This window comes from Myotis yumanensis, unplaced genomic scaffold (genome assembly GCF_028538775.1).
Source record: "Myotis yumanensis isolate MYYU_CA2020_CCGP unplaced genomic scaffold, mMyoYum1.0.hap1 SCAF_14, whole genome shotgun sequence".
Taxonomy (NCBI): domain Eukaryota; kingdom Metazoa; phylum Chordata; class Mammalia; order Chiroptera; family Vespertilionidae; genus Myotis; species Myotis yumanensis.
Window position 1 is genome coordinate 22,893,486 of NW_027223765.1, and position 15,869 is coordinate 22,909,354.

Here is a 15,869-nt window from a genome sequence, read left to right on the forward strand (position 1 = left end):
AAGGAACTCTGCAGGGGATTTCCTACGCTGCCCTCACTTCTCATCTGCAGTCTCCTAATTACAGATGGGCAGTCAACAAAATGAAGTAAGAGCTTATTTCTAAGGTTAATTTTGGGTTAAGTTCAACACAACATTACAAAAATAAAGAGCTACAGTTAACGTTACAGGCTGTGCCAGACCATAGTACATTTCCCATCAATATTTAACCATTGTCACAAGGTGAGAGACCATTAAGTCACTAAAAAAGGACTGCAAAATATTGTAAGAATTATAATACTGCTGTAGGAAAATTCCAATTTTTAAAGTTCAAATCACAATAATTTGAATTCACTAAATATTTTATAGCTTAACTTATCAGATGGAATGAAAAACAGAGCTAATCGATAAAGTTAGGGGCACTAGGCAGCACAGCTATTTCAATTAGAGATCACATAAGAGTCATTTAACAATTTAAAAAATTAAACAAGCTAATACCTTCTGTCTTATCACTCCTACAACAATGCACTTTGTTGACATTATATGCACATAAGAGTTACCTAATAAGTGTTATCAACTACCAGTCCGGGAAGAGGAACCAGGGAACACGGACCGATTCCTGTGCCCAATACTGTGGTGGGTGCCCTACGGAGGCAATAACAGGGTAGACTGGACAAGGGCTAGTACTCAGGCCCGAGAACCTAGCCATGGTCACCCTCCTGCTCTGGATCGGCACTCTGCCCCCGGACCAGGTCCTGGGTACTGACCCTTTTCCAGTCCACCCTGTTACCACCTGCGTAGGGCAACCCCCACCACACTCACAGGAAGCTCTCAGGAAGGTCCCCATGAAGAAATATCACTGTGTGACTGCCACAGCAAACAGTGAAACACCTAGGGGGTAAGTCATGTCAGATTTGGGTCAGTGAAATAGGTCTGTAAAATGTCTAGTGGCTTAAGATTAAAAAGCATTTACAAATATAAAACTTAAAGAGTTGGGAACTAACTAGGTAGCCTGGGTCACAGCATGAAAGAACTCTTCAATTTTTTCCACATTTACCTCTTTTCCCTATATCCCCCCCCACATCCCCACCACCACCACACACACCCCAACCTCACACACAGGAATCTCAGCATAAGCTTCCTGTGTTGATTTCACTCCCAGCTGCCTCCACTACCTTCCAGTAGACTGGACGTTCCCCGAGGAAAGGGGCCAGCACGCTGCTCCCCCAATGTTTATCAGGTACATGCCCCTGGCCTGCCTTCCACCTGCAGGTTGGCTGACTCTCCGGAGTTTGCCTGCAGTGTCCAGTGTTCAGTCCTGTATAGCTCTTATACGACCATGAACTCTAAGCTGGAAATGGCAGGGATAAAAAGCATCTGCTACAAAGTGTGGCCATTGTGTAAGAAAAAGATCAAATACCACTTTTTTAAAGGTATGAACTGATAAGCTATTTAAAACATTCCATTCTTCTGACTTTTACTTCCAAGAAGTGAAGAAAATCAAGAACAAAAGTTCTTTGGAAATGTTGTGTTGGGATATAGTACCCCATGGTCAAGTCAATTTGTGAAATAGGGCATACTATGTCCATCACCCTCTCGGGAATGCATTGTGCCAGCAAATAAAAGGCCCTGAGAAGCCCTGCAATAAAGGCATCTGATTAATTTGTTCAAACCAGTATTTCCCCAAATTGTTTCACCATGGAACCTTTGCTCCCATGTGACATTTACTAAGACCCTAAGAAACCAAGGTTCCCCAGAACACACTGTGGGAAACGCTGACCTAAAGTGTTTTTTTTCTTTCCCTTAACTTGTACAAATCCCTCTGAATTGCAGCTTTCAGATCAATTTACAAAACACTTAAAACTATTTTTGTTGAAGTACATGATAGCAACCTTGTTTTGGTTTTGACCGAGGCAGGCCACATGGGAAGAAGCCTAGTGCTCTGTGGGCTTAGCCTGTGCATTCAGTGAGGAGGGGAGGCCTCCTGCCCCTGAGCACCTTGAACAGCAAAAGGTGACAGCCTGGCCCACTGGGTGGGAGGGTCCAACACCAACCTTAACCTTGACAGGCTGGAGAGCAGCTGCCAGCACTCATAAGTTCGGAGAGCTTCAACTACATGGTGAGCTTAAAATGGGTGTAGTTCACCCACTAAGTTCTCCCTTTGAGTTACGTTAAGTCAAAAAGTACAATATGAGCAGGATGTGACTAAGAAAATGCCAGATTCACCGTAAGAGCAAATCTGTAATAGTCCAGGTCTCCCGAGGACATCGCATTAATGTTCCGCTGATTACAGATTATACGTGTCTCAGAGCACCTGCTGTGCGAAAGAAAACCACTACACCGGACAGAGCTTGTGACGGATGCACCTGCCCCGTAGGGCACTTATAATGTACTTTTTTTAAGCATTAAATTTCTCACCTTTACCAGTTTGAAAAATGAAAACAAAACAAAATGAGTGAATCCATGGCTGGTTGCAGAGGAAGATAAAAAATACTCTTTACTATATGTATGTGGAAAATAGTATGTACTTTAGAAATCTACTCAGATATAGTTATTACAAAGCAATCTATTATCAAATCCAATTGAGGCAAAAGTCTCTGAATCTGGCTTTCTAAAACAACACCAAAAGACTAAACTCCTTCCAATCCCGCAGGTCAGAGAATAGTTTTTCCAGCACAGGTCAATGAAGCATGAAATACGAGAGCACACCTTAGCAAGAGCTCTTAAGTATCTGGAGTATGACCTTAAGACACCCTCTCAAGCAGGCTACGTAAAGTACAAAACGACTCACTGTGTCGTAAGTTGTTACTATCTTCTTTAGAACCTCAGGCACGATCCCCTGCAACTCCATCGTGGGGTACTGCTCGTTGAGATTCAGGACCACCAGGGGCGTGTTATCCGGCCCCAGAAAGCGGGGGGACACAGCCACCATGCACTGCATGAGATTGGCCACAGAGGAGAGGCCACACAGCTCCTTGAAGGACACCACTGCATTCTGTTAAGTAGAAAGGAAGGAGGCACTTTGTAATTAATCAGCGGTTTTAATTTCTCATGGATATTATATTCGGTACACTTGACTATACTTGAAGTGCCTAGTATGACAGTTGTTAGCAATGCCATGACAGAGTTGGCTATTGATTATTTTTTCCTGGGAAAAATGGCTGTTTTCCAAAGTAAATACAGTTATAGATATTTATAATACCAATTTATCAAAATTACAGAAACTGCAAACAAGTTAAATTCTTCCCAAGGGCAAAGCCTCTTTTCCGATCAAAGTTCAGAGCAGTGCTGAGGCTGATATGCAATTATGAGGGAACAAAAAGAACGGTGTCTGCATTCAAAAAAGGTACACATTAAGAAAAAAAATATCAGGCTTAAAATAAGTATCAAGTATGCTAGCCACTCAAGAAGGAAAGGAATATTTGTGAGGCAGGAGCTGGTTCCAAACCTACAGGAACTTGGAGGACGCTGCAGTTCTTGTGAGGTCTGCCCAGCGGGAGACCTTGGTTACCCACGGCCTTCCCTGCTTAGTGCCACCAGGGACCTCAATGCTTCTCCCTCCCGCCCCCTCTCTTCTTCCTGCTCATCAGAGACATGCCATTACAATACCCATTACAGAAAGCCCTTCAACACTGTCCAATGCCCTGAGCTGGCAGTTGGCAGTCTCTGGGCACTTACCCAGTGCAAGGCGACAGCAGGCGTGTTTGCTACAAATCACCTCACTTACTCCTCTCAACAAGCCATGCTGTGGATGAGGAAACAGCCTCCGCTATAGCCTCTCTGTTATTTGTCTAAGGCCACACAGCTGGTAAGTGAAGGAGTCAAGATTTTACTTGAAATCTGTTGATTTTAATCAGTGTTCTATAAAAGCAGGTAAACTATAATCAAAGTGAGCCCGGCTACCATTCCAGGCCCACTGGGCCCTGACCTGGGCTGAGCATGGCGGCCAGTGGGGAGGGATCCGGGCCTGCCGACTCCTGTGCCTTCCTCTCTCTAATTCTCCGGTTCTTACAAATGAGTGGCTCACTTTAGTTTTATCTTTTAAAAATGTTTTTAAACATTTTCTTTTATTCATATTGCTTTAAACATGGACATCACACCACAGGTCATCTGGCTCAAAAGCACTTCAGTGCTGACTGCTTACAGCAATAAATCACAACTGTCATGTCTGAGTGGAGTCTCTGCATCACTCTCACCTCCGTTTACTTTCTTCACGGCTCTTGCTGTGTTGGCAGTTGTCCTGCTTGTTTATTCACCTGCGTACAGTCAGGGCCCATTTCCCTTCCTGGCCCACCCCCAGCTAAAGTCATCTGTGTGTTCACTGCGCATCCTCCTGGCCTAGGCTGCTGCGCGTGGTGTTCACTGCACATCACCACCAACTGCTCTGTCGGGTCCAGAGCAGACACAGGTTCTGGAAAGATGATGCCCAAGCTCCGCCAGGTCCCCACTTGCACCACAGCAGCCTTCCGAGGGGCAGGGGACAATGTGGCTTGCTCAGAGCTCAGACTTTACCAAGCCATTCTCACCCTCAGAAAGAGGGGAAAACCCTTCACATTGCTGGTATGCTTTTACTTTGAAATAAAGAGAATAAAATTTCTCTATTGAGGGAAGGTCTATTTATTAATGAAGTATCCACAGAATTGGTAGAAGAGTGAAATATATTGAATTTTTCTGAGTTAGATTTTACTTGCTGATGGCATTCTTCTTATAATAGTTATATACAGGGTAGGGCAAAAGTAGGTTTGCAGTTGTTTAAATGGAAAATAATACAACAATTAATAAATAATAATACAAGAAGAAACTGTGTTTCATGTACTCACAGCTGTACACCGACTTTTGCCCCACCCTGTATACACACACACACACACACACACACACGTAATCAGCTAATTTATTATATATGTTTATTAAATAAATGCACGCTGAGCAGCTGTCATGCTCACAGCACTTTTCACCCTGGGACCGGTCAGGGCTGGTATCCCTGTGAGGTGCCCTCACTGCCCACTTCTGTGTTACTCATGGGTCCTAGTATACTGCTAGACATGTGGACGATCCTTAATTATATTCATCATTCCTGATTGCTTTTAGCCATTATATAATTCAGTGGCAATCATTAGTCTTGTAATTGATATACACACCACATGCCTTTTACTTAGACAATTAAATAGCTGTCCTCTACAATCAAGAGGAGGCTCAAAAGGCAAACACATTGGCTTATTTAAGTGCTTGCTATTTCCCCCCAAAGAACAGCTCCATAAAAAAAGAACTGGAACACATCCCCTTTATTCTAATAGGTCATCAATTTGTGTCCCAGCTAAGGAATATCCAGAAAAAAACAGATTCCCATGTACACTACCAGAAAAATATGGGGTACTGTTAAGCATTAATTAAAAGAAAGTAGGATGTGGAGTGTGAGACAACAAGGAGACTGGATGATTTGAACATGTTATCAACATTCTCAATACCAACTATGGTTTTAAAAGTCTAAATGATAAAAAAAAATGAGACTAGTGGTAAAAATTCTAATAAGCAACTGGAATTTACAAATAATTTAAAATCAAATATACTATGGTAAAACAAAACAAAACAAAACAAAAAAACAGCCCTCCAATATATACATGAACTACATGCATGCACTAAGAAGGAAAACCATTGGGTAAACACTGAAACACAAGAACATACCTGCATGTTCTCTCTCAGATCTGTGGCATCCCGTATAGGGGGCTGGGCATTCTTGAATACCTCGTCTACAGTTTTAATCCACAGTGTTCTCAAAGATGCATATTCCCTGGATTTCTTCCCTTTCCTCACAGAAAGGCCCCTTTTATGAGGTTTCCCTCCTCCTCTTCGGTTAGTAATGGCCACGTGGACAAACAAAGAGGCGTGTGCTAGGACCTCTCCAGTCAGTGACTGCAGGGGGACGTGGCGGTAGCCCGTCTGTAAACATTCAAAGGGAATCGTGTACTGGCCAATAAACTCATCCCCAATGTAGTCATCATCTAGTACCACAAAGCGCACCATGGCCAGTTCCGGGAGGTTGATTTGAAATTCAAAGCTTTCATCGAAAATGGGAGTGTCTCCATTCTGGTGCACTGTTTTTGTCCTTTGTTCTGCACAGTCGGCAGGGATTCCATGGATTTCCACATAGACATAAGGATCCACCACATCACCTTTGGCACCTGACCCCTTGGGTTTGGGAAAGTTCTGCCCGCTGATGATTTTGATGTGAAGAAGCTGAGGTGAGACTCCTGGGACAGAGTCTTTTGTGTTGGCGCTGAAGAAGGAGACTTCCTCCCTCATGATGGCTGGCCGAAGGACATAGCCACAGTTCCCATTCTGACTAAACCAGCCGATGTTCAGATCCATCATCAGTCCCGGCGTCTGAAAGTTCATGGCTACGATCTGACAGCCACATTTCCAAAAATCTTGAGGGTTCATGTTGCTAGAGTCAATCCTCATGGGGCTGGGGAAAACCCGAGCGAGAAAACGCTTGTTGTAGTTTACAAAGTCCCCTGGATTCTCGTTGGCGTACTTGCTGGCGAGCACTTCGTTAAAGGAACAGACCTCCCAGTACTTCTGAACCTGAAAGGACACCTGGAATTCTTTGAACTGGACTGACTTACAGATGCTCACCAGCTCGGACAGTTCTTTGCAGAGCTGAAACCGCTTCGCAGGCACACTGTTGGGTTGCTCCGAGTTCTCTTTTCCCATCCTCTGAGACATTTCGGCTCCTTCGTCTTCATCAGTCACATCTCCTTCCATTCCAGAGCAGCTGGAGGACAGCTTCTTTGCTTTTATTAATATCTTCCCTTTCAGGACATCTGGGGATGGTAGGTATGTTTCCTCCACATTGGGGGATGTTGTATAGAGCTTGTCTCCTAAAATTTTCTTCATGTGCTGGACCATTACCTTCTGCTGCTTAATGGAACAGTGGTTTTCTAAACACAAGATGAGCGGGTACTCTGAAGCGAAGAATGCATACTTGTTAATAATGTCAATGACACTGCGGAAGACGATCTGAGAGGTCATGGTGTGGCCCGTGTAGATGACAGGCTCATTGTCTGGCCCATCCCATACATCTAATTCAACACTCCGGCAACCCATTTTAAGAGCTCGAATGTACCCTGTGATATCAGAGGGGCCTCGGAACTGATCCTCTATTAGGTATGTATTATGAGATGAGTTTATAAAGTAATGAGACAAAGGTTGCTTCATATCCTGGCAGACCTTCTTATGTTCCGGATCAAATATGTAACAGTCGGGTGACATAAGGTAGTTAGTGAACCCGTCTATGGAGAGCCAGCCCTTTTCCTGGCCCTCTTTGGATGGCTCATATTTGTGAATAATTTCAAGGCTTATTTCCTCATTTATGTGTGCCACACCCTGCTCTGCCTCCAGAAACATCATAAGGTCCTTGGTATCAAGGAATTCTTTATTGCTTGAAAACTGAACTAAAAGGAAATAGATTTCGGGTCTAGTACAAAGCTCATGGAAAACCTCAACAAATTCTTCCCTTGTAACTTCAGTACCAGCTGTGTCCTTGGATTTGTGCAATTCTTTGAACTTAAGCTCAATTTTGCTGGTTTTTAAGCCAGGATTGAGGTTTCTGATACACTGCACCGCATTACACAGAGTTATGTGTCCAAGGTTATCTACATCAATTTCACTAAACATCTGTGAAACCCAGGAAGTCCTCATGTTGTCTTGGCTACTTTCTAACATATCAAGTGTATGTTTTCCATAAGAAATTAGGTACCGCAGTCCCGTAACCCAGATGTTCGCAACATCTGCAGAGTTGGCAACCAAATCAAGAGACTCATAATTCTCGCCATATATGACAGAAAACGCACAATCTTCAGATATCTGGTCATAAATGCCATTGCTGCGGAATATGTCCGTGTTCTTTCCTGTTCTCACTTCCTTGATGGATTTAATATCAATCTTGGCCTTCTCAGAATCCTTCTTTGATGGTTCCCACCTCAGGCTCTGCATGTCGGCATCCAATAAAAAATACCTATGGTAAATTCTAGAGTTGGAGCGAACCTTTTTGAGCTCTGAACCCTCAACCATTGAGTTGATACAATCACTTGCACTGCTGATCTTCTTCTCTGTTGGCATGCTGCTGAATGAGACTGTCTTTTTCCGTTCTCTTTTCTGTTTTGTGCCATCCTAGGAGAAAAAGAAATAGTGTATCAGAATAACATAAACATAGGCTTCTATGTTCAAGACTAGGAATAAATATTTAATTGTCTTGAGAAAAAAAATCATACTATTAGGTTTTCCTACCCTATGTCCTATGATGAATGATACTCATTGACTTCTAAAGTTTAAAGTTGTCTTGGCATTTCAGCTGAACACAAACAGGGAAGAAATCATTATTGAACAACTGCAATTCATGGGTACCAAGAAACAATTTCAGTAACATCCAATAAAACCTTTGTATAGAGAGCTGGCTACACAATTAGCAGGCCTCGGGGAAAAATGAAAATGCAGGACTGCTTGTTCAAAAATTATTAACAATTCAAGAAGGTAAGAGAAGAACAACAAGCCACGTGCAGGGCCCTTCCGAATGGGGGGGGCCTACATTTGCACAGGTCAGACACCCAGGAAGCAGCCTGCTTGTACATACATTTCCTACACAAATGTTTCTCAAAGGGTTGTCACTAGACCACTTGCCTCAGAACTCCCTGGATAAAATGCAGATTCCCACGCTCATGGTACCAGATCTCTAGGGGGCGGTGCCCAGGAATTTGCATTTTAGGCAACACGGTGATGGGGATGTACACTAAAGTTTGAAAACCACTTCCTGACCACTTTGAATCACTACAATGTCTGAGCTATTTCTGGAAACTATACAGAACAAATGACCAAAACCAGCTCAGTAGAAACCATGTAGTAATAAATAAGTAGACACTGGGATTCCAGCAGAAATCCCTGGCCCTCCCGAATCTCATCTTAGATTATTCCTGGTCCTAAATATGTCGATAGATACGGTGTTACTGCTGCAGGTTTGTTAAATCTGAGTGGAATGTCTCGATTACAAGTGCAGTGGGAGGTGCCTCTAAAATTCCAGAGTTGATTTAATAAAACTGATTACCATGAACCAGGCTAATGCTCAGAATGTGTCACCAAAGTACTTCCAATATTAACAGATTATTAATACTACCAAGTGAAAAATTACAGGCAGCATCTATTTCTAAAGAAGTTTACAACACTAGTAACACCATCCTCAACTTCCCTACACAATGGAACAGGTGCCCACCTTAGAAGTGGACACCACATCTATGTGTGGATGAAAGTCCTTTCATGTAGGGCAGTGGTTCTCAACCTTCTGGCCCTTTAAATACAGTTCCTCATGTTGTGACCCAACCATAAAATTATTTTCGTTGCTACTTCATAACTGTAATGTTGCTACTGTTATGAACTGTAATGTAAATATCTGATATACAGGATGGTCTTAGGTGACCCCTGTGAAAGGGTCGTTCGACCGCCAAAGGGGTCATGACCCACAGGTTGAGAACCGCTGATGTAGGGATACCTTTATTATCTATAATAATAAAGCATAATATGCTAATTAGACTGGACAGCCGAACGACCTTCTGGATGAAGCTGGGGTTGCAAGCTGCCGCGGCTGTGAGGGCCAAGCTCCTTGCATGGATTTCGTGCATCGGGCCTCTAGTTTAAAACATAATTGCTCAAATGACCTCACAACAACTTTCACAGTTTGTTGTTATTGTTAATCCTCACTCTAGGATATTTTTTCCATTGATATTTAGAAAGAGTGAAAGGGAGGGAGGGCGGGGGAGAAAAGGAGAGAGAGGGAGAGAAAGATAATCAACTGGTTGCCTCCTGAATGTGCCCCCACTGGTGCGGGGATCAAATCTGCAACCCAGGCACATGCCCTTGACTGGGAATCGAACCCGAGACCCTTCAATGCATGGACCGATGCTCTAATCATTGAGTAATACTGGCTAGAGCAACACCTTTCACAATTCTAACCTGAAACATGATATTGCCTTTAAGGATGGGCATGGAATTTGTGATAAAATTTCAGTAATTGATCATATTCATAAATAAGGACGAGAGATGGAGATTGGGATTATATAACTTTCATGGCAATAAAGAAAAGAGCATGGCCCTAGCTGGTTTGGCTCAGTGAATAGAGAGTCAGCCTGTGGACTGAAGGGTCCCAGGTTCAATTCTGGTCAAGAACATATGGCCAGGTTTCGGACAAGGTCCCCAGTAGGAGGTGTGCAGGAAGCAACTAATCAATGATTCTCTTTCATCAGTGATGTTTCTATCTCTCTCTCCCTCTCCCTTCCTCTCTGAAATCAATAAAAACATATTTTTTTTAAAAAAGCAAGAAAATGTTATACAAAGGCAATGCTAACTTTCCTGCCCTGGGGAGAATCTATTTTTAATAAAATCTCTAAAAAGCAATTATGCTATTCTCTATCTCTCAAATTTAAAACCACTTTTACTTTTTGACTACCTAGACTCCAAAAGCAATTTGCAGAAGGTAATTAAGCTTAAACTTTAAATCATATGGGTATCATTTCCCTTAAAGTTTCAAAATGAACCATAGAGGCTTTTGTGATTTGAATGCCAAGATAAAACATAAAAGCCACAAGGCGGAGTACTTCTTTACAACTGCAACCTTAGAACAATAAAGTGCAAAGACATAAAAACTGTGGTAATTACATCCATAAGATATATTGTATTATAACTGCTTCAAAACCTAATGTGCAGATTTTATTCTACCTATTCAAGCAAGTTAGCATAAAATTTGTAACCAGCCAGGCATAAGGGCATGAAACCAATGTATACATTTCCTATTTTCTGAATGAAGGCTGTCTTTATCTTTAAAACACATACACCACACTTACCTTTAATAAAAGCAACATAATAATTAAGGAAATTTTATCTTTATAAATTATACCCAAAAGTGCTACTGGAAAAATATGTCACAAAGATAAATGGAGGTGCTTATCCATTTATTCATTAAAAATATAGATCTCATTTTTCAACACTGTAATCTTTCATTCTGTTATTTTAAACATATTGACCAGTATTCAACTACCACTTTCTAATTTATTACAAATGATATATTGTAATTTCCTAGGTCCCTGTTATTGCAAAGTAGGTTAATAACATAACATACATGCTCACACACCCACATCCATGGGGAGGGCAGTCGGCAGCTTAAACACCATGTTTGCAGCTTTCAAAACATTGCTTTGCTTTTCACAAGCCAGCCCAGGCCATGACCAGTGACTTCAGACCATCGACTGCAGACACGTGAACATGCCGGTCACCCTAGCACAGGCTACTGCAATGACAGCAGGGTCTCCCCTTACCAGACACTTCCTATCTCTTCTTCCCCTCAGTCTGCTGTTGTCTAGAACCACCCTGTCCTCTCCACAGCTCCGAGGCCTGAATGAGAAGGTCTGTTTCTCTTTGCTTGCTAGCAGATAAAGCTATCAGGAAACACTGATAGAGGAGTAGCTTGCTTAGAGACCAGAAAGAACTCATCATTGGATGGACTGGAATCACTGGGTGGAAGCAACAGTTGGATGGGAAGGCAAGCTGGTCCTCACTGCCAAGAGGAAAGGAAAGAGGACAAAAGCAGTGGTGCAGGAGGGAAGGAGAATTGAGGTTCAACAGCAGGAGATCCAGGCCCTCCAGGCCCTTATCCCACTCCAGCTCATCTACCTGGCTTTCACTTTTTCACCCAGTGGTGATTGGCTAAGCAGCTGGTCAGTATCAAAGCTCGAATCTATTTTCCATGTTGCCTCTTAATATTAGTTTAAATATAACAATGAAAAATGATTCAACTACATGTGCTATACATATAGTATTTTTAACTAAAAGAAAACTAAATGCATATAACTTATATGCATCAATCACTAAAACCAAATGAAAAAATAACCCAAAAGTTTTTGCTAAGATGGAGGTGCTTCAAAATAATTACACAGGGTGTTACCAAAAATGTATATACACTTTAATAGCTGTCAGCTCAATTTTTAAAATGAAATGTATTTTAATAAACACTGCCTTTTATGAGTGGTTTGGGGGACACCCCATAGAAATAGTTTCAGAGCTGACTCTTATAGTGTAAGTACTTGTCACCTAAAGCTTCTCAGTGGTGAAAACAACAGAATGTAAACTTGGTCCGTGGGGGCATTTCTGCTGCTCTGTCGGCACTTAGTATCATCAAAAGGAAGAACACAAATCACAGGTTCAGTCTGAACCAAAAGAACCCACCTCCTTAGCAACCCTGAAATTCTGAATTCTAGATCAAGATAATCATAACATTTTGACCTGGAAAGAGGTTTAAAGATTCAGCTATACTTTTAACCAACACTTACTTACAGAATAACAATTTTGTACCAGGACTGACTTTAAGAAACCAATGAGCTAGAAAGAGGCTGAGCAAACTAACCACAGCAAATTCACGAAGAATTAACATTTTACAGGGCTTATATTTAACATCAGAAACGGAAGTAGCCATATTGAGCTCTATGGAGAAACATACATACTTCTAACAAGACTGCCCACTTTGTGTAATAGAAGCTTACCACTACCTTTTGGGCATTGAAACTACCATCTGGGATAGTTGAGAGGTAGTAGCAATTTCACAAATAGGTGTGGGCAATTTCATAGATTCTCATCCCAAAGTGAGATAACCAATAGGCGTGCCTTGCTGCTTCCGCTGGGAACAACGTGCATGGCACTGAGCCAAGGGATCCAGCTCATTCTGGAGCCGAGGAAAGCTATCTGAGGGTGGAGCCTCGAGAATTGCCTCCTCTATCCTACCTGCACTGCTCTTGCATTTCAGAACTGACTTGTTTCCAGTAAACCTCACGAGAAAATGATGAGTTAATATCCAGATTCAATGCATTGGCAAAAACAGTGGAGGAGTCCAGGCCCAAGTTCAGCAAGTAGTCCATGAGGGTGATCCTGGCGAGGGAGTGGGGACATAACAATGGGGAAGGGGGAGGGAAGGGAATGTGGTGTGGAAGTAGGAGCATTTCTCCTGCTTTGTTTTGAGTTCAGTTATTTACTTTGATTTATAAATAGCATCAAGGAAGAGTAAGAGATCTTTATGCTTATTGAAGGGGGTTTAGGATAAAAGAGACTCGAGAAACGCGGGTTTAAGGAAATTTATATCCTTAACAAACAAACAAACAAAACCAGAAATACTTGAGGCTCATTAAAGAAGCACAGCGAGGCCTGCCCTTTCTTCAGCTCAATAACAATAACTCTGCATTGAAAGAGTCAGTCATCGGGCACATCGGGGCTGCTCTGCGAGGTTTCTCACACACCTTAAAAACTCTGATGTGCTGTCCAAGATGAGCAAAAAGGGGGGGGGGGGGATGTGGAACAAAAGCAGTCACTCTGAAAGCCATTTTATAAGATCTGATAAATTGAAAAAGAATAAAATAACTTGAAGAAAATCTAGGGATGGTCAAATACTGCTTTCCATTCACGTGGAAGGGCCTTTATGGCAAATAACAGAAAGCCACTTGGCCCACGGATGCCTCTCCTTGTGGGTCTCCTCTTCCATGATGCCCTCTACTGAATCCCCAAAGCTAACTCCTCCTCAGATGATGGCTTCCAATGAAGAAAGCCAAAAGGAAAGGTCACTCCCACTCCAACAAGAAAAAGCCAGACTACCTATAAAATCATAACTTTTCCTGTACCCAACACAGAACTGTGGTCACAAGGCAACCAAGAGAGCTGATTCCAGAATGATGAGCCCTTCTAAGGAGAGATAAGACATAGAGACCACTTCACATTTAGCAGAACGTTTAGTTCCATCTTCCTGTACAGCCAGGCAAAGATCTACTAGTGTAGAAGGACCTCTTGGACTCCGGAGCCTGCACCATACAAGCAGAGCTCTGCTACCACCAGGAGGGAGCCAGAACGCTGTCTCCTGCCCACACTCACCACAGATACAGGCAGAGCAGAGCGAGGCTGCCTTGGTGAGCAGGGCAGGAATGCTCAGAAGGTCCCGCCCCTGAGGCCCAGGTGCACAGGGCAGCCTAAGACCATACCTAGACCAGAAGGACCAGGAATGGCCCCCGATTCCACCAGAAACTTCGCACCAAGAAGCCAGCAGTGCACCTGGAAGAGGGGAGAGAGCTTGGAAGGAGATGCCTTTCTGACCCAGGCCTGCAGATGAAAGCTGAGGGCAGAGCAGAGACAATGAGTAAACCCTTTCAACAACACTCTTTTGGACAAACACTTTGACTACGACTGAAGTATTTACTCAAAGTAAATTTATAAAGCCATAACGCACATCTGTGTCCAATGTAAACTGCAATAAAATCCATCGGTTTTCTCGTAATGAAAAAATGGTTAGCACTGAGCTCCTATAAACTACACTGGCACTACTTTACATCCCAGTGAAAACGTTGATGCTAATGAATTTTAATTTATGATCTATAATAATGGTACTTAAGTGGGCCACTTCAGTGTGAAAACTGTCAGTGCTCCTCAGCTGTGTATGTGGTAATTCCTTATCCAGCACATTATAAAGCCTGCTGACTTCCTATACTGCAGAGCTCTTTCCAGATGTGGTTACATAACTTTGTTAATAACTGTCTGAGAAGTCAAACTGAATTTCAAGAGGTATGCAAGTCAAATCACATAATGTGAATTTTTAGCTACAAATATGATCAATTCTAAGAATAACTTCACAATTACAATCTCCCCTTCCCCACCCCCCAAAAACTGTACTGGTTCTTCACTATTTCAGGATGGTTTAGGAGGAAGAGTTTATTTTTTTTTATTTTTTATCCTCAAATCTGCCATTGCTTGGCATTGAGAGAAAATTATGGCCACTCAGGGGCAGTCGGGACTCAGAAAGACAGCTTGCAGAGAGATCTGTGCATAAGCAAAGCTACTGCCTCAGGCCACATCCACCACAGAGAAAGAAGAACAGTAGCTCTTTCCGTCAGAAATTTTAATATTTTCAAAATCATTCTAAAATTAAAAATTTTAAGGAAAATTGCTTCACCCACAATTTAGTATGCAGTCATCTTATTTAATATTTCCTTTCTATATTATCTTGTTGAGAAAAAACAACTTCTTTCTGGAGCTTTTTAACCCAATGGTTTATTTTGGCATATAAAATTATTGTGTGTGTCTGAGCGTGCGAGTAGGGAAGACAATGAGGTCATACAAACAAAAAATAAAGAAAATAATGAATCACACAAAGGGGAAACAGCTTTCTGCAAAATATTCTTTTAAGTTCAAAGCCATTCATGAGCCTGTAGTAGTCCAGCCCTCAACTGCTGTCTCTTCTCCAAACTCACACGGTATTTATAGTCTCTACCATGTAATTTAACTCCTAATTATTGTCTTGAGTTCTCTAATTGTTTTATGTGGGTTCGCCTTATCTCCTCAAGTAGAAAGTGAACTTTTTGAGGGCATGAGCCATGTCTTACTTGGCTGGATGATGTAGTCAGAACAGTAGCCCTTTTGATGACCTGGTAATTTCAATGATAAGGGGGTCAATCCAACAAGAAGATATAACATTTGTAAATATTGATGAACTCAACGTAGGAGCACCTAAATATATAAAGCAAATATTAACGAAATAAAGAGAGACATAGAAAGCAATATAAATAACAGTAGGGGACTTTACTACCCCATTTCTATTAGTGGATAAATCATCCAGAAAATCAACAAGGAAACATTGGTCTTAAATGACACAGTAGGCCAGATGGACTTAATAGATACATATACATTACATCCAAAAGCAACAGAATATACTTTCTTCTCAAGCGTGCATGGAACATTCTCCAGGATAGATCATATGTTAGGCCACAAAACAAGTCCTAATAAATTTACAAGGACTGAAGTCTTACCAACCATCTTTTCCAACC

At 42.1% G+C, this 15,869-nt stretch overlaps 1 protein-coding gene across 3 annotated transcripts in view; it reads right to left on the reverse strand.

Moving 5' to 3' along the window:
• The window catches only part of PLCL2 (phospholipase C like 2), a 164,031-nt gene that overhangs the window by 57,843 nt on the left and 90,319 nt on the right, over positions 1 to 15,869 (reverse strand). For 2 of the 3 annotated variants that reach the window (XM_070433347.1, XM_070433346.1), the window contains exons 3-4: positions 5,659 to 8,145; positions 2,768 to 2,971 (exon numbers count right to left, since the gene is read on the reverse strand). In XM_070433347.1, coding sequence (XP_070289448.1) covers positions 2,768 to 2,971; positions 5,659 to 8,145 — 2,691 coding nt within the window. Of the gene's footprint in view, positions 1 to 2,767; positions 2,972 to 5,658; positions 8,146 to 8,262; positions 8,327 to 15,869 lie in introns of all 3 variants that reach the window. The other variant, XM_070433348.1, reaches the window with a different exon arrangement.